The sequence below is a fragment of the Myripristis murdjan genome, chromosome 7 (assembly GCF_902150065.1).
Source record: "Myripristis murdjan chromosome 7, fMyrMur1.1, whole genome shotgun sequence".
Lineage (NCBI taxonomy): Eukaryota > Metazoa > Chordata > Actinopteri > Holocentriformes > Holocentridae > Myripristis > Myripristis murdjan.
The window spans coordinates 1,831,683-1,850,086 of record NC_043986.1 but is presented as its reverse complement, the minus strand read 5'-3'; the positions used below and the strand labels follow the sequence as shown (position 1 = coordinate 1,850,086).

Below are 18,404 nucleotides of genomic sequence, written 5' to 3'. Positions count from 1 at the left end.
ATACAATCAGCAAAGAGAGCTAACGTCAGACAGAGTGCAGCTTTGTGGAGTCTGGAGCTACTAGCTAGCTAGCAGACAGAAAACTAAAGGAAGTCCAGACCGTCACCGTAATCTTGTGTTAAATGTTTCTTCCCTGCCTCTTTAGAGCTCACTCACAGCGAAGCGGCCGGCATTGTTCTCGCTAAAATAATTTTAAAATTGTTTGGCATCCATATTTGTAATTAATTAACTCCGATCAAGTTTTTAACAGACTAACCGTTAAGAGAGAGAGAGAGAGAGAGACAGAGAGAGAGAGAGACAGAGAGAGAGAGAGAGGAGACACAGAGAGAGAGAGAGACAGAGAGAGAGAGAGAGAGGAGACAGAGAGAGAGAGAGAGAATTACATAAAGAGACAGTAGTACAACATTTCGTGTCAAAAAAAAGCTTTTCGTCGCTTTTCGTTCGTTCGTACTTCCTAGAGTACAAAACAAGTCTACATCTCACTTCCTTCTGTTAAAAATTCCATGCATCAGTGCCAATGGGATTATGCCATTTCTATAATGCCATGAACATCTCTGAAAGCTAATAAAAGTCAATTGATTCAAATGAATTAAAGTCTAACAAAAAAAAAGTTTGTCTTAGAGTGAAGTGTGAAAGTCACACCAGTTTTCAAATCACCACTGACACTGAAAATGAAAATCAAAGAAGCAGCTTAAAGAAATGATCTGCTGTGTCCAGGTGTCTCTTCATGTTTGAAATGATCCCATTTCCTCAGTGACTGAAGGTATTAATCACTGCATTAATATGAAGACAAAACACTGAATTCTAACAATAGAAACAACAGTACGTCTGTCTGTGTTTTACTACAAAACATGAGGGGAACAAACTGAGAAAAAACAAAACTGTGCTGCTGTCGAGCCGGGAGAGAGTGCAGGGTGTTGATCACGTAGCTCTGCCCTCTCACACTGCGGTGATAAGCCACGTGATTAACAAGATATTCCCCCAGTTTCCTGTATGGTAACATTCCGTGATCATCTCATGGATCTCTCTTAGTTTCACTTGTAAACCTGTTTCACTGCAAAATGAAATGACTCGCACACAGAGTAAAATTAAAGGCAAGTGTAAATAAAGGAGGGGGAAGGGATATGAAAAAAACAAAATTTAAACACATGAACACAGAAATTCAAACACTCGTGTCTATACAGATGCAGATGTGCACACATTAAACAAAAATTTAAATTATTATTATAATGATAGTTAGAATCTATGGTTTCAGAGTGCTCACACTCTTAAAACGTATTCATGCTACAGCGGCCATATTACTTAAAAAGTTAATTTAGATTTGTTGAAGTGGGGTTGTATGTGGTACTTGTCCATAGTCGGTTTATTAAAATACCAGCAGCAGATGGCGGTCGGCACACCCCAGTTTGGAGAACCTGGACCGGAAGTCTGGCAATGTGCTGTTGTGGATGTGGGCAGAAGCAAAATATATTTTAGCCACTTTAAAAACAAAAAAGGCACAAAAAAATCAATATCAGTTTCACCTGTATGCTACATTTAGAATATTTTCACGGCTTTACCTTGCCATCCGACAGCTCTTTCCTTTGGCTCTGCATCCTCAAACTTGCAGCTCGGCCCCACAGGTGAGATCAGAGGTCACGAGCCTTCAGACTTGAACTAGAAATCCTACCGTCCTTATCCAAACAAGATGCCGAAAAACTAGTTCCTGCATGTATCTCAGACAGACTAGACTACTGTAATGCTCTGCTTTCTAAAACAGTCCACTGACAAACTTCAGTTAACTCAGAAACTCTGCTGCTGGACTTTTAGCTGGAACCAGACAGAAGCAGCAGATCAGCCCAGGGTTAGCTGACCTGCACCGGCTCCCTGTGTCTGTTAGGATTCACTTTAAACTTCTTTTACTTGTTTACAGGCTTCATATATCCTCTGCTGCTGTTGTGTTTTAGCTACAAACTGTCACTTAAATGAGAGAATCATCAGTAAAATGTTTTTTTTTTTTTTTAATTTGGCACCAAAATTATGGATTATCATTTTAAACCAAAAGTTATTCATTCAGTGTTACTCATTTAATCAACATTGTTCTGAAATGATGCAACAATGAAACAAGCACACAAGGTCCCATAGCCATTCTTTTATTGCTACAAGGAAAGAAATCAAGTTAGTCACATATTTCCAATCAATTCACAGTAGTAGATTTTTGTTTTTTTCCTGTCCTGTGCACTTTCCCATTGCACACCAACGGGAAAACATCCTGTGGATGATCTGGGCTCATCGATCACTAACAGCCTCTGAGGCCGTAGAAGAAACCACAGGTTGGGTCACTGTGCTGAAGAAGAGTCTGCAACTTCAACAGCTTCTCTGTTCCAGGATGATTTCTGAAGGTTCTGGGGTAAAACCAGTCGTCAGGCCGGCTCTTTGAATCTGTTTGTCCAATCTGTTTTTATCACCAGCTGTTTTTCTTTTCCCCTGTCAGACCAAGCAATCCACACACCAGCCACAAAGCCAAACAAACTCAGAGTAAAGAAAGAAAATTCATTTACAACGTAAAAATAATGAAGCTCTAGTTTGATGGGTCTTCAGGGTGAACCAGGGCCAACATAACAAAATCACATTGCCAAATGATAACCATCACTGAACAAAACCAGGCGACAGCAGCTTCCCTCCCCGAGTAAAACATGAGGAAACAATGTGGAGCAAAACTGTGTGTGTCCACCCCCGCCAGCTCCAAACCAGTCAACACAACTACAGACTGAACATCAAGAGTGCATATTGGTTTTTATGTGGACCCCAGGAAGAATAGTCTTCATCATATTGAAGACTAATGGGGATCCATAACAACAATAAACATTAGCCACAGACAAAGGGTGGAGGGGAGAGATGCATTCAGGTACACTGCAACGGCTGCTGCAACACTGTTGTGTTCAAATTCAGTGGAATTTTTTGTCGGAGCACCGCGGGCATGGATTCCACTCAGGCCTGCAAAATCAGCACACCAGGAAAGAGAGCTGCTCGTCCCCAGGTTTTACAACAGGGAAGTGAACTGAGCGCCACCTGCATCTCCTGCACCAAATATTTTATGGGTATTCGCAAATTTTATTCAAAAGAAATCACACTGAAATCTGTTTATAACCATCTTTATTCTTTATTGGACCTATTACAGGCCAGATTGGGTGGAAAAGGACAAAAATACCAGGATTTTTTTGCCTGCAATATTGAAAGCTGTTATTATTTTTTTTTCTGCAATCTCGAAAAAAAATTGAAAATTGCAGGTTGCAGATATATGGTGACACATTTCCAGCGTTAAGCCTGAAAAAAGAAAACATGAAACCAAAGAGAAAAGAAAGAAAAAGAGATCAGTGATCTTGGTAGAAGAGAAGCACTGACATCCTGACTAAAACATGAAGCTCAAAAGCACAGCCTGTAAATAATACGTAAAGCAGTTTTATGATTAGTAAATATTTGTGGCTGGTAGCTTTTCTCAGTCTACCTGCTATTGCAAGATAAGCCAAAATGTAAGTTTTCACATAATTTCACAAAAAGAATCTCATGAAACACATGACGAAGCTGCTGCAGTCACTACAGTCAATAAAAATGCAGACGAGCTAAAAATGATTGTAACTTCAACATGTAGAATCTTGTTATAAAAATATTTTTGAGTTCATTTTGTTAGGAAATACATTCATTCATGTCAATAGGATTATGCCGTTTCTACAATGCCATGAACATCTCTGAAAGCCAAATGAAAGTGACTTAGGTTTCCATGTCGTTGATGAAGTCTTCTCCAAAGTCGATGATCCTTCTCAGGACGCTCAGAATCAGAGAATCAACATCATCTTTCATGTCGATTTCTTCATGGTAGTTCTTCACAGGAAAGATGCAGTTCACTGGAATTCCAGCAAAATCACTGAATTTCTGCATCTAAGTTGAAAGTAACAAAAGGAACAGCTGACTTCAATTTTATTTTTGCTCAGATAATAATAGTAATGATAATAATCTTTATTTAATAAAACAAGTCCCATTGAGATCAAGATCCTATTTTCGAGGGACACCTGAGCACATTGCATTAAAAAATTCAAGTCTTAGATATTATTGTGATAACCTGAATTTCCTGTGGGATGAATAAAGTATCTTCTATTCTATTCTCTTTGATAATTACAATAATAAAAGAATAAATAATAAAAAAAGATCATGGTACCAGCCCTAAAGACAAAAAATAACAAAATAACAAAATGTAATACAATAAGTTATTTAAAAATTAGTCAAGAAAGTTATACCATCTAAGTTTAAGAATTTTCCAAAAGCGGTCTTTCACAGATTTGTGTTAATTCTGGGAGTCTGCAGCACCAATCAGCCTCCAACTGTCCAGCCAATCAGCACTGGCAAATATAAGGGCAATTTTGAGAAGCCCTTCATAAATGAATACAAATAAATGCTGGTCTCTTCTAATGTGAATCGAGGGCCAACACACTTCACACTTTCAAATCACATCACTGTTATCTAGCACCGACAGAAAGATCGCTTCCACAATTTTCATCTACAAGACAGAGAGAAACACAACTTTTTTTCTGTATAATCAACTTCAGAAAGCTTGGTTCTCATTTTTTAGTGATGCTTCAATATCTGGTTTAAAGGTGAATTTATCATCAGTCATCAAAATACCTAAGTATTTATAAAATTGGCCTTTTTGAATGACTGTCCCATTGAATGACTGTCCCACCAGGTGTGGATTGTACTGTTGAAGTACTGTTGTCAGTATCTTTTGCTCTGGAGAACAGCAGACATCATTAAAGAGATTAAAGTGACAACAGGTGCAATGGAGAAGCAACAGCAGGACAACCCCACAAAGGAAATGGTTTTACATGTGGTGGCCACAGACTTTTGCTCTCTCCTTGTCCTTCCTGACTGATTCTTCTCAAGTTTTGTGTCCTGCTTGTGTCCTTGTAACTACTTGTAGCATCAGGCGGCACCTGCAGCCCAGTCAGGTGACCTGCAGCCCAGTCAGGTGACCTGCAGCCCAGTCAGGTTGCACAGGTAGTCCAGCTCCTCCAGGATGGCGCAGCCCCAGCTGCGGTTGCAAGAAGGTTTGCACAGTCTCAAGAGCATGAAGGAGATACCAGGAGACCAGCTGCTACATGAGGAGAGCTGGACGGGGCAGTAGGAGGCCATCAGCCCAGCAACAGGACCGGTATCTGCTCCTCTGTGAGAGGAGGAACAGGAGGAGCACTGCCAGAGCCCTGCAACATGACCAGGGCTACTGGTGAGCATGTTTCTGACCAAACTGTCAGAAACAGCCTCCATGAGGGTGGCATGAGGGTCCAGTGTCCTCTAGTGGGACCTGTGCTCACAGCCCAGCTCCATGCAGCTCGACTGGAACCACCAGAGAACACCACAATTGGCAGGTCCACCTCTGGTGCCCCGTTCTCACACTGGGTTGGTTTTCATCCAAATATATCAAAATTTTTTAGCGAATTTTGTCAAAATGCGCAAAAGAAAATGCGAATTTAAGCCTGTTTCCATTAGTTTTGTTTTGCGATTATTGAGAGGAGAGTGCGCCGTGAGATGATGTCATAAGATAGTGTCTGTGTGTCGACTGAACAACAACAAACACTCAGCTGACACTCAACAGCTGATCAGGGACAGATTCCTGCTGAACTTGTCGGCTCTTGGGAGAAGTCTGCTTACTATTTTGGCAGCGCTAACTTCGTACCAGACCATCCTAAATAAGGAATAAGAGACTAATAATAATAATAATAACTAATAAAAAGACTGTAGCGTAGAAGTTTGACGTGGTATCCGGTCCAGTCATCGTTTATTTGCAAAACCTGTTTCCACAGCAAAAAGTCGCATTTTCTTTTATCGATACGCTGAGAAATCCACCCCCTCCAAGCGTAAAAAACTTTTTTGCGAATTTTCAGCCGTTTTTCGAATTCCTGGCGTTTCCATCCAAGTTTTTTTTTTTTTTTTTTTTTTTTTTTCGCAATTTCTGAAAATGCGAATAGAAATAGGTGGATGGAAACCCGGCTACTGAGCACATGTGACAGGTGTGAAAGATTCTGAAGATGCCCTGGTGAACGTTATGCTGCCTGGAACATCATCCAGTATGACCAGTGTGGCAGTGGGTCAGTGATGGTCTGGGGAGGTATATTCTTCACTTTGCTGAGTCACATTATGTGCTGCTGTGATGAAATTCATGCAAGTTGGATCAGCCTGTGATTTCCATTTTTCACTTTGATTTTTGGTGTGATTTTGAATCCAGCCCTCGATCGGCTGATAATTTTGGTTTCCACTGACTGTTGTTCCATCATTTTGTTCTTAACAAATTATACAGTGTACATAAGTGAAGACGTTTTAACTTGAATAATTTGTTCATCAAGATCTGATGTGTGATGTGAAGTGATCTGAAGTGTTCCCTTAATTTTTAGGGCCCGAGCGCTGGAACAGCACAAAGCCCTATTATTATTGTACCGTTTCTTTCTTATTAGGGCCTGAGCCCTCCAGAGGAGAGAGGGCCCTATTGTATCTGTAGTGTTTTTTTTTCTTCTCTTTTATTATTATTACGTCCAAATAAACCTTAATTTGACCCCCTAAACACGCTCAAAAACTCACCAAATTCGGCACGCACACCAGGTCCAGCGAAAATTTTTTCGTAGATTTATTATTATTCTGAACTGTTTGCATTTGACAAGCCCTCAAAGTTGGACTGGCCAACACCACCAAATTGAATTGGGACAGCACTTGTCGCACCGCCGTGATGTAAGCAGCCTACAAATACGACCTGGGTAGCGTACAGCCTTTGAATTGGGACAGAGCCAATGACTCAGCTGCCAGTGCTCATGTCAAGCACACACTGGGACATGCACGGCCTTTCAAAATAAAAGCCCCCCTATTCTTTCACAATAAAAGCTCATATTTTCACTGCTGCCAGTAGTCATGTTCGTTACACTTTGGCCTGATGACTAGGACCTCCTCGGCCTTTCAAAATAAAAGCCCCAAATTCTTTCTTGATTGGATTGAATGAGGCTTTCTCTGTCTGCCTGCATTTTGGTCTGACCATGACACAGCTGCCAGTACTCATGTCAAGCACACACTAGGACATCCTCAACTCTTTCAAAATAAAAGCTCTTATTTTCTCCAATAAATCACCCTAACATAGTGGAAAAAACAGACGGTCCAACACCGGGCCAGGGCGGACACGGTGCACGGGTGTGAGGGCCCGTCCAACACTGCTTGCAGCTTTAATTTTTTTTTTTTTAAATCTCTATACCATCTATCATAAAATTACTTGTAGAAACTCACTTTGTCCTTCAGGTACTTGCTCTTATAGACATTCTTCAGATCTTTCTGGATCTCTTGGCAGGCTAAATCAATTTTGGTGATGACAGCCAGCTGGGGAATTCCTGCAGATACACAACAGGAAACTGTTCAGTCCTTTAAGAATACAGTGTTGAAGCCATTTTACAGATTTGGCTTATTTGCTTATTATTTTGGCTATGAATTATGCCTCATTATTATGTTGAAATGCTTATGCTTGGGGCTCATTGTTATGTTTATTTATTACGCAAATGACTGATGATGTTGATGAGGGTGATGTTACATATGTGGGTGTCACTGGGTGATTAGAGACAGGTGAACAGGTGTTCAAAACACAGAGCAGTGAGGGCAAACAATTTTCAACTGCATTACAGTATTTTCAATGAATAGCATTTGTATGTTTTTTATGAAGTCGGACATATCGTCAGTGCTGCGCTGTAGCCTAATAAATCACCATATGAGGACGGAATGTGAGTTGATTTTCTAAGCCGCTTTGACATACAGTTTTCAAGTTAACATTGTTTGCTCTTACCCAGGTCACTGGCCGCCCTTCTGATGTCCTTCATCTTCCTCACATCGGCCTCAGTCAGTAGAGCTGCTTTGTCAGCAGGTACAACACACATCAGAACATGAACTTTGTCATTCTTAGTTGGGTGTGCATTGTAATACTTACTGTCATCTGACAGTTTAGATGCAGGATTGAACTAGAAAACAATGCAAAATCCATTTAAGTAATGATGTAAACAGAATTTTCCTTAAATATTTTTGTCAGCAAAGAGGCTTTCATCCCAAAGCTGTGATGAGTTAATTTTACCGTGTAACCGTCTGTCACATGTCCCTTCAAGGCCATTTTAATGTCCTCTGGATGGACTCCTCTGTCCTCTGTCATCTCAAGACCCATAGTGTCATTGAAGACAAAAGAGTAAAAGTCTCCGGGCCATCCTTTTTGGATTTTGTAGGTTTTATACTATAAAGCACAGAGATGACAGTGCTGATGTTATGATAATGCTATGGTGTGGTGGGCTTAGACTTATATTTTATTTTCAAAATGTCCCCTGCTGTAATACTGCGAGTGTAACAGGGATGGTTTTAGGACCCAGGGGAGTCTATACAGGTAGAGCGGAAGCAGCGCTCTCTCTCTCTCACGCTCTACCGGTGCGGGCAGACACGGAAGTGTGGTGAGGCATAGCAGGTGGGACACTAATCAGTTAATGTAACAAGGTCATTTTCGGACCCAAGGTAGTCTATAAAAGTGTAGCGGAAGCAGCGCTCTTTCTCTCTACTGGTGTGCGCAGATGTGGAAGTGCGGTCAGACAGAGCAGACAGGACGCCATAGTCCTCGTGTACCCTCTAGCCATCTGCTTGCGGAACGCTGCAAATTGATTGTAAGTTTATGCGAGCTTGAAAATTTTTGGGCATTTATTTATTAATAAAAATGCATAATATGGTTTTTAACTATACTATATCAACTCAACAACTTGATTTTGATAGACACACGTGCGCATTTTGCCCCAATGTTACCAACAACAATGTGTTGCAATTTACAGTGTAAATGAAAGCGGAAATTATTAGAACGGACGGATGATGCAGTAATAACCAGTTACAGAGTCGAGCAAATGACACATGAACATGCTCACAGTGTTACCAACAAAATGTTGGAATTTACCATGAGATCAGAACTATTGGGACGTGCCACGGGGCGATGCAAACACACAGCAATGTCACCAGCTAGCCTGCAAACACACAGCAATGTCACCAGCTAGCCTACATGGTCAATGAAATGACACACACACATGCCCAACTGCCCATCAGGCTACGCACCAAAGTGATAAACGTCAGAGAACCCCTCTTTTTCAGAACACCTGCAATAGCCTAATGCCAGGTTACTCAACTGAAGTTGTATTTTCACCCATTTTGATTGGCACGACTAATTAATGTTAACGTTCCCGTACTAGCTAGCCAGCTAACGACGTTAACGGTAGCTAGCTGTCAAGTGAATGACTTGCTGTTGCCGCTGAACATTTCAAGCGAGCTCACTACGTAGCCACTCGTGTTGCGCATGCGTCTTCTGAAAAGCTGATCCGCAGCTTATTTTCCATTCAAAACGCCCACGTACAGGAAACACCGGCTACTAAACTACTGTAAATACTCGGAATCACAGAGCGAATGCGCGCGTCAAGCTGTCAACTTTCCAGCATTTCACTAGCAAATTGAGATAGATACGTGTATATAGGCAACGGTTTGCAACCAAAATGATAGAAATAAGGTATATTATAAAAGGATACACTAGGAGACCAATATTTTAAAGATTTTAATTGAAGTGCTTGGGCATGCGCTGCATTTATAGCTTATAATGACCGCTCGCCCCTGATATGTACTGAATATAGCTGTTCAAATGTATTTTGTGTTTTCTTCTGTTTCAGTAGCAGACACTGCAACATGGTCTGGGTGCTAGTTAAAACAACCTAACAACAAACTGCTGGTCTGGGTGCTAGTTAAAACAACCTAACAACAAACTGCTGGTCTGGGTGCTAGTTAAAAATAACTGAAGGTACAGTATATTGTGTTAATTATTCTGGTTACTGTATTTTTTTAAAACATGCTGAACACAGTGTAACCCCCATGCCTGAGTTTTATAGGACTGTCTGTGGGTGCAGTGTCTGTCACTGTTTTCTTTTCTTTTTCTTCCCAACCATAGTTTTTTGGCCCTTTTGTTTTTTGATGTTTTTGTTTTTTTTTTTGTTTTTTTTTTCTTTCTTTTGGATATTTATTTAAAGTGGGCTTGGTGCAATATTTAGCATACTGTTAAATTCAAGAGTGGTAACTGGTGTGTGGGCGAACTTTAGGCCTACCATTTAGTGACCTCTTGGTTTGTGTGCTCATAGTATGTTTTTCTCCACAACATTGTGTGTGTGCTTTTATCGTGTGTAGTGACATTTTATCCTCCTTGTGGAGCGTATTGGTCCTAAATGTGTTAGTTGATTCTATATGCCCTCTCGTAGAGTTTTTCCCATTTTCATGAATACATGTGTCTTGCTTGACAAATTGCACTTTTGCACAATTGCTACTGTGTAGCTACCAGCCCACATATTGTCCTTGTCTTATTTATATTGGATTCTATTGTTGTAATAAATTTTTATATTTTATAAGTTGTCAGCCTCCTGTCCTGGTCATTCTGGGCACTTACCTGTTTGTACTGGATGAGATTGTGAAGCCTTAACTATAGTACCAATAAGAAACTATTGTAAGGCCAAACAAAAAAAAACTTTGGGTTCCGGTTCCTTGTCATTTAAGGGCATGAGTAGGTAGGGAATTTATTTTATTTTATTTCATTTATTTTATTTAGCATTTTAAGGATGGGTAGGGGGGATTTATTTTATTTTATTTATTCATGGGAAGGATGAGTAGGTAGGGATTTTATTTTATTTTATTTTTTATTTTCGGAAGCGATGCATGGGTTGCATTTTAAATATAATTATTTAAATATCTGCATAAGTTACCACCTTTTTAACGGACGGAGCAGCGTTATTACTAGCAGAGGGAGGTTTCTCTGGCTCGCATTGCAGCGCTAGGTACCTGAAGTAGTGCTGGGTATCGATTCAAATTTCAACAATCGATTCGATTCCGATTCATTCAGAAACGATTATCACATTTCGATCTGATTCGATTCGATCCGATATTGATTTGGTTAGTTTCATTAAAAAGCATTTTGAGCTGTTACTGAATTATATGCCTGTCTAGTTATGCAACACATTAATACTTGTATTATATTGTGTCATTTGACAACAAATTAATATAGGTATTGATAATTAAAATGGCTGTAAGACTCGCAAAAATGGCTAGGACCACCTTTTGTAGCCCAGAGGAGATATGTTGCTCAAACACTTGGTATGTAGTGTTAGTATATGTTTATGAGTTGTAGAACATAATAAATTATCTTGCAGGAGTAGATGTTTACCAGTAAGCATGACTCAAATAATTTAACAATATATTAAATTATTATTTGTTTTAAAAATGTAAATTACCTATCAAACAGACCTAACTATTCAACTACCAATGAATGAGCATTAGTATGCATGTGAAAACACAGATAAGTCAAAAAAAAAAAAAAAAAAGCCAAAGTGATACCTCTTCTCTGAATAGACAAGCTAAGGCAGTGTGCTGCTGTTAGCCAGTGAAAATAGCGTGGAGTGGGAACTCTTCGCTTTGTTACACAATCTATGTCAGTGCGCTGCTGTAGCTGGAAAGTTTCTCTGCCTTTTGGACTCATACGGTGCCGGTGCAGTTGTTGTAATGCTTTTTTCTTGGTGGCGCAGGTGCAGGTGAAACGACTGGAGGGGTTGTGCCACCCAGATTTGCTTCCCTCCATGTAATCTTCCCTAGACATACGTTCATATTCCACACAAATGGGAATTTAAATGAAGATCGATTCAAAATCGGAGGATCGATCTTTTCAAGACAGGTCTATCCTGAAGTCAAATACACCCATCACGCCCACCACCATAGAGCCAGGCTCCACGGTGAGGGCAGCAGGCAAACATGACGGATCCCCCGTCATGTTTGCCTGCTGCACTTGCAAATCTGCAATGGCACTGTTTCACCTCTTTCACTACATCTGCAAAGGTTTTCTCTTGTAGTCGGATTATTTTCTCTGGTGGTTTGCGAGGACAAATCACACACACCGTGCGGAAGTCCATTCTTTCCAGCCAGTGCTGTCGGTGACGCATGATTCTATGAAGTTATTTCCCGAAGTTACGCGAGAACATCACAAATAAGGCGAGTGCAACATACATCAAAATAAAAGCCCTGCTTAACTTTTGACCAATGCAAACAAGGTCACACTCGGTCGCATGGTGCCTTTATTTTATTTTTTTATTTTATTTTTACACAGAGGCCAATAAAATAATCTGACTCGGGGGTTAAATGGGACACTCGGTCGGGAACCGTAACCCAAAGTTTTTTTTTGTCTGGCCTAATCACTACACGATTACAGTAGGTCCTTGATTATCTAACCCCCAGTGTTACAGAATGACTGGTCAACCACAATGACCATTTCCATTTTTGTTTTTTTCTCCTTCTCACTCTAAGCTGTGCCCTACTCTGCTGTAGCCTTCAGCACAGTATCCTGCTGATCTGATTGTCTTGTTACAGTTTTGTCCTCCAACAAGAAATAGATGTTTTTCTTCCAAATGATCTGGTGCATTTTGTGCATATTTCAATTATCTGAGGTTTCAACTATTGAAAACACCTTAATTCCTTAATTCCTTTTATCCAAACCCCTCAGGGTTTGGATAAAGGTTCTGGGTCAAGGTTCTGCTGCAGTTGGGTGATGCAGTGTAGCTATACTGAAAGATAGGGTAGCTATCTTTATCTGTAAAATAAAAGGCATTCATACCTGCTTGGTGAAACTTGATGTGACTTCTGCCTCAGCCAAAGCTCTTCCTGCAATTCTGCCTCGTAGGACACTTTCGACAGAGTTGATGAAACTGGATTTTCCAGCTCCAGCTGGACCATGAAGCAGGACTCTCAGATGCTTGACATCATGTCTGTTGGGTTTGTAATTCCTCACATACCGCAGCTCTCTGCCTTTGTCTCTGTTTAACAAAGAAAAGACTTCAGATCATATGAGCTTAGATTAGATTAGACTTTTAAGGAATTAGACTTTAAAGAATTTTTTTTTTTTTTTTGGCAAAATGGAAGTTATCATTATATTGACATGTATGATTTCAGTGAATGATTTCCAGTGTTAAACATGCTGTCTTCACTTAGAGGCTATTTTTACAGAGGAGGACAGAGGACTGTAGTCTTCTGCTGGGTGGGTTGATATGCTCTTGTCTGATCCAAACTGGTCAAACAGTTGCTGATGTTACTTTAATAAGCAGAAGGGTGTGTCATTTTCAGGGACCGGAAGGAACCTGATGGAGTAAGAGCGAGTATCGCTGCAAGCCAGGGGTAAATATTGACCATCATGTCAGTATTAAATAATTAGATTAAACATGAGTGTTTATGCTACAATGTGTTTTTTATGTTTAGTTACAGTTTATTTAAGCCACCTGAGTCATGGTGTTGAATAGTGTTTTTACAGACCACTGTGATGTCACAGTAAAGGTGACATTTGCTCTTTTGGATATAAAATGTCATGACTTCATCATTTTATCCTATTTGACATTTGAGTGAATCATAATCAGTTCATGAAAATATTCCCACAAGGCATTCCTGAGGTATCGTGTTCATGAGAATGGGACGTGCATACAGACAGACAAACAAACAAACCGAAAACATAACATTTTAGGTCATGATCGCTGGTGCAGAGACATAAAAATCATGTTGCACGATTTCTGTTTTTGAAGAGAAAACAACATGAAGAGCACCCATGGCACCACACAGACAGCAGTTTGGTACTTACTCCCATGGTATTTCCCTCCATGGCCTCCAAAAAGCTGAGAAACAAGTTCCACATGTTGGTTAAGACGTCAGCAGTGTTTCACAGAGACATCATGCAGGCACTTGTCATTCTCTGAGTGATTAGTTAATCAACACTGAGTTTTAAAATGTTGTGTCTTACTAGGAGATGGTGGTGATAGGGTTGGCGGTGGGGTTCGCAGAGGCAATTCTTGAGTCTGTTGGGGCCCTAAGCAAAAATTCCCAGGGGGCACTTCCAAACAGTGTATTTCAGTAAAAACAGCCCTCGACCCCGAGTCTTGGGGGCCCCCTATCGGCTCAGGGCCCCAAGAAGTTGCCTGCCTTGCCTGTTCACAAGCTGCACCTCTGGGGGTTTGTGGTTGGGATGGTGAGGGGGTTGAAGGTTTAGAAGAACAACATCCCATTGCTAGAAAATACCACATGTAAAACTTAGATATCACAGCTTAAGCAACAATTTATTCATTGCCTAAAATCAAACTGTAAACATAACTTTGAGACTTAATAACTTGATTGAAAAAGTTGAATATTTCAAGTTATATTATGTTGTATTAAGCTCAAAATGAGTTGAGAGGATCATGGCTTTGTGCATTATCACTGGTGAAAGTGAACATACATGGTATAACATGAAAATGTTTCTTTAGTTAAATCCAACATTATAATAACAATTTATAAATAAAATAAAAGCATCTGCAGTTTTGGTTTCATTCTGTGAGAAATAGGTGTGAAAATATTCAAAAAAACAAATAAAGGCCAAGTTAATAAAAGTCACTGATTCAAATGAATTAAAGTCTGACAAAAAAAGTTTCTCTTGCAGTGAAGTTGGAAAGTTACACCAGTTTTCAAATCACCACCGACACTGAAAATGAAAATCAAAGAAGCAGCTTAAAGAAATGATCTGCTGTGTCCAGGTGTCTCTTCATGTTTGAAATGATCCCATTTCCTCAGTGACTGAAGGTATTAATCACTGCATTAATATGAAGACAAAACACTGAATTCTAACAATAGAAACAACAGTACGTCTGTCTGTGTTTTACTACAAAACCTGAGGAGAACAAACTGAGAAAAAACAAACCTGTGCTGCTGTCGAGCCGGGAGAGAGTGCAGGGTGTGGCGGAAACAATTAAGTTTTGATCATGTAGCTCTGCCCTCTCTCTCTGCGGTGATAAGCCTCGTGATTTAAAAGAAATGAAATGACTCACACAGAGTACAACTAAAGGCGACGGTAAACGGGTGGGGGGGGTGGGGAGGGGTTGGTGAAAAAAAAAACAAAATTTAAACACATGAACACAGAAATTCAGACACTCATGTCTATACAGATGCAGATGTGCACATACTAAACAAAAATGTAAAAATTATTATAATAATGATCTTCGGTTTCAGAGTGCTCACACTCTTAAAACATACAGTATTCATGCTACAGCAGCCGTATTACTTAAAAAGTTCATTTAGATTTGTTGAAGTGGGGTTGTATGTGGTACTTGTTCATAGTCGGTTTATTAAAATACCAGCAGCAGATGGCAGAGGTTTGGAGAACCTGGACCAGAAGTCTGGCAATGTGCTGTTGTGGATGTGGGCAGAAGCAAAATATATTTTAGCCACTTTAAAAACAAAAAAGGCACACATTGAAAAAAAATCAATATCAGTTTCACCTGTATGCTACATTTAGAATATTTTCACAGCTTTACCTTGCCATCCGACAGCTCTTTCCTTTGGCTCTGCATCTTCAAACTTGCAGCTCAACCCCACAGGTGAGATCAGAGGCCGCGAGCCTTCAGACTTGAATTTTAAATCCCACATAAAGAAGCTGACCAAAGCAGCTTTCTTTCTTTAAGTGAAGGAGTATTGCTGAGGTATGGCTGTTCTTGTCCCAAGAAAACTAGTTCCTGCATGTATCTCAGACAGACTAGACTACTGTAATGCTCTTCTTTCTAAAACAGTCCACTGACAAACTTCAGTTAACTCAGAAACTCTGCTGCCGGACTTTTAGCTGGAACCAGACAGAGGCAGCAGATCAGCCCAGGGTTAGCTGACCTGCATCGGCTCCCTGTGTCTGTCAGGATTCACTTTAAACTTCTTTTACTTGTTTACAGGTTTCTTTGATCCTCTGCTACTGTTTTGTTTTAGCTACAAACTGTCACATAAATGAGAGAATCATCAGCTAAGTGTTTTTTTTTTAATTTGGCAGTGAAATTATGCCTGGTTAAGAAGTCTGTCTCGATACTGCCACTGTTTGTTCATCTTTTTAGCATTCACTCCAATAAATTCAGCATTTTTTATCGTCCTTGTTGGTAAAACAGTCAATCGTTCTCCTAACATAAAATGAGCTGGTGTGAGAGGGGCAAGATTTTCATCTGAATCCAAATAAGTGAGGGGTTGAGAATTGATCACTGCTTCCACCTCGGTTAGGAATGTTTGCAATTCCTCTAACCTGAGAAAAGCCTTTCCCAAAATCTTCTTAAGACACATTTTAACAGACCTGACCAACCTCTCCTACATTCCTCCCCACCAGGTAAGACATGCAACTAACTCTGTGAACATTTTAAACCAAAAGTTGTTCATTCAATGTTACTCATTTAATCAACATTGTTCTGAAATGATGCATTGATGAAACAAACACACGAGGTCCCATAGCCATTCTTTTATTGCTACAAGCAAAGAAACCAAGTTAGTCACATATTTCATGGCGGTTACATCCTAGAGTAAAAAACAAGTCTACATCTCATTTCCTTTTGTTAAAAATTTGATGCATCAGTGTCAATGGGATTATGCCATTTCTATAATGCCATGAACATCTCTGAAAGCCAAATGAAAGTGACTTAGGTTTCCGTGTTGTTGATGAAGTCTTCTCCAAAGTCGATGATCCATCTCAGGACACTCAGAATCAAAGAATCAGCATAATTGTTTATGTTGATTTCTTCGTGGTAGTTCTTCACATGAAAGATGCAGCTCATTGGAATTTCCACCAAATCACTGAAATCCTGCATTTAATTTGGAAGTAATAGAAGTCAGAGTTGACTTCAAGAATTGCTCTTTGGTCAGATACTGAGATTGCTTGATTGGACCTACAGTTACAGTCAGCTCCATAAGTATTAGGACAGTGACACAATATTTATAATTTTCCCCATGTACACCACCAGAGTGGATATGAAATGGAGTAATTAAGAAGTGACTGAAGTGCAGACTTTCAGATTTAATTTGAGGGGGCGAACAAAAATATGGAATTAACAGACTTACAGACAGTTTTATACACTGTCACCCCATTTTCAGAGGCTTACTACAAGTATTTAATAATTCTGTGATGTTGTAAGTTACGGGCAACTAAAGAAAGACAAGCTGGCAATTTAACAGAGTTCTCGTCTTTAGTGCATCTGTGCATCATACTGTACATCAACATGATACAGAAACATGAATAAAATAAAACATAATAAATGGTTGACACTAAATACCTAAATACAAACAGATTGGTGTTCTTGGTCCTCTTATTTGGATAAAACCTCTGTGTTGTTGAGGCTCTACATTTATTTTATATCACCTTGACATTTTAAATCATGCTTAGTAAAAATGGATAACTGCTGCTTCCCTAGAGACAACAGGCCAATGTGCCTGATAAAAGCTCTCATTTAAGCATGCGTAGCTTATCTATAAGTGTTAACAATGTTTTGTTTTTTTTTTTTTGGGGGGGGGGGGGGGGGGGTCTAAATTATGAAAAAATGCAAAGTCCGATCAGTTTGACATGCCGCACCCGGTTTCACAAACTATTTAGGTGAGCTTGGGGGCCCCCTGGTGGTCATGGGGGCCCTATGCAGCCACATATGTGTCTGAATCAAGCCTCGGGCCGGCTCTGATTCAGACCCGTATTCAAGGGTGGGGTTTAGGGGCCTGTGCCCGCCCTGATCATCGGCTGGGCCCGCCCTGAACGAAAAGCATCGAAAAGCTTTTTGTTTTGTTTTTTTTGACACGAAATGTTGTACTACTGTCTCTTTATGTAATTCTCTCTCTCTCTCCATCTCTCTCTCTCTCTCTCTCTCTCTCTCTCTCTCTGTCTTTAAATTAAATCTCCATCACATTAAATCTCTGCGATCACTCCTGGGCTATTCTGCATCCTATTGGCTTACCTCATATTACTTTAACCAATCGAACTCCTCTGGCCTAAAACCTGACAAATCACGTTCGTGTTTGCGTGCTGCGTGAGGGAGGGGAGCGAGTGAGGGAGTTCTAGTCTGTTCAAAAACTTGATCGGAGTGAATTAATTACAGATATGGATGCCAAACAATTTTAAAATTATTTTAGCGAGAACAATGCCGGCCGCTTAGCTGTGAGTGAGCCCTGAAGAGGCAGGAAGAAACATCTAAAGTCGGTTGGCTCTAAACAAGATTACGGTGACGGTCTGGACTTCCTTTAGTTTTCTGTCTGCTAGCTAGCTAGTAGCTCCAGACTCCACAAAGCTACACTCTGTCTGATGTTAGCTATAAAATGACTGCGAGGCTGAAAAGACTGAAGCTGGAGGAGGGATTACAAAGCTTCCAGGCAGAAGGTAGGCTACGGTTATCTACTTTGATACAGAGTGCACTGACTGGGAGCTTGGCTATCTCTCTCTCTCTCTCTCTCTCTCTCTCTCTCTCTCTCTCTCTCTCTCTCTCTCTCACTCTCTCTCTCTGTTTCTCTCTCTC

At 40.2% G+C, this 18,404-nt stretch overlaps 1 protein-coding gene across 1 annotated transcript in view; it reads right to left on the bottom strand.

The window, feature by feature from the left end:
- Window positions 1-3,564: 3,564 nt before the first annotated feature.
- LOC115361791 (interferon-induced protein 44-like) overlaps window positions 3,565-18,404 on the bottom strand; it is a 61,700-nt gene continuing 46,860 nt past the window's right edge. Inside the window, exons 5-7 of the mRNA XM_030055422.1 lie at window positions 7,844-8,015; window positions 7,297-7,397; window positions 3,565-3,918 (exon numbers count right to left, since the gene is read on the bottom strand). Coding sequence (XP_029911282.1) covers window positions 3,751-3,918; window positions 7,297-7,397; window positions 7,844-8,015 — 441 coding nt within the window. The 3' untranslated portion in view covers window positions 3,565-3,750. The remainder of the gene's footprint in view (window positions 3,919-7,296; window positions 7,398-7,843; window positions 8,016-18,404) is intronic.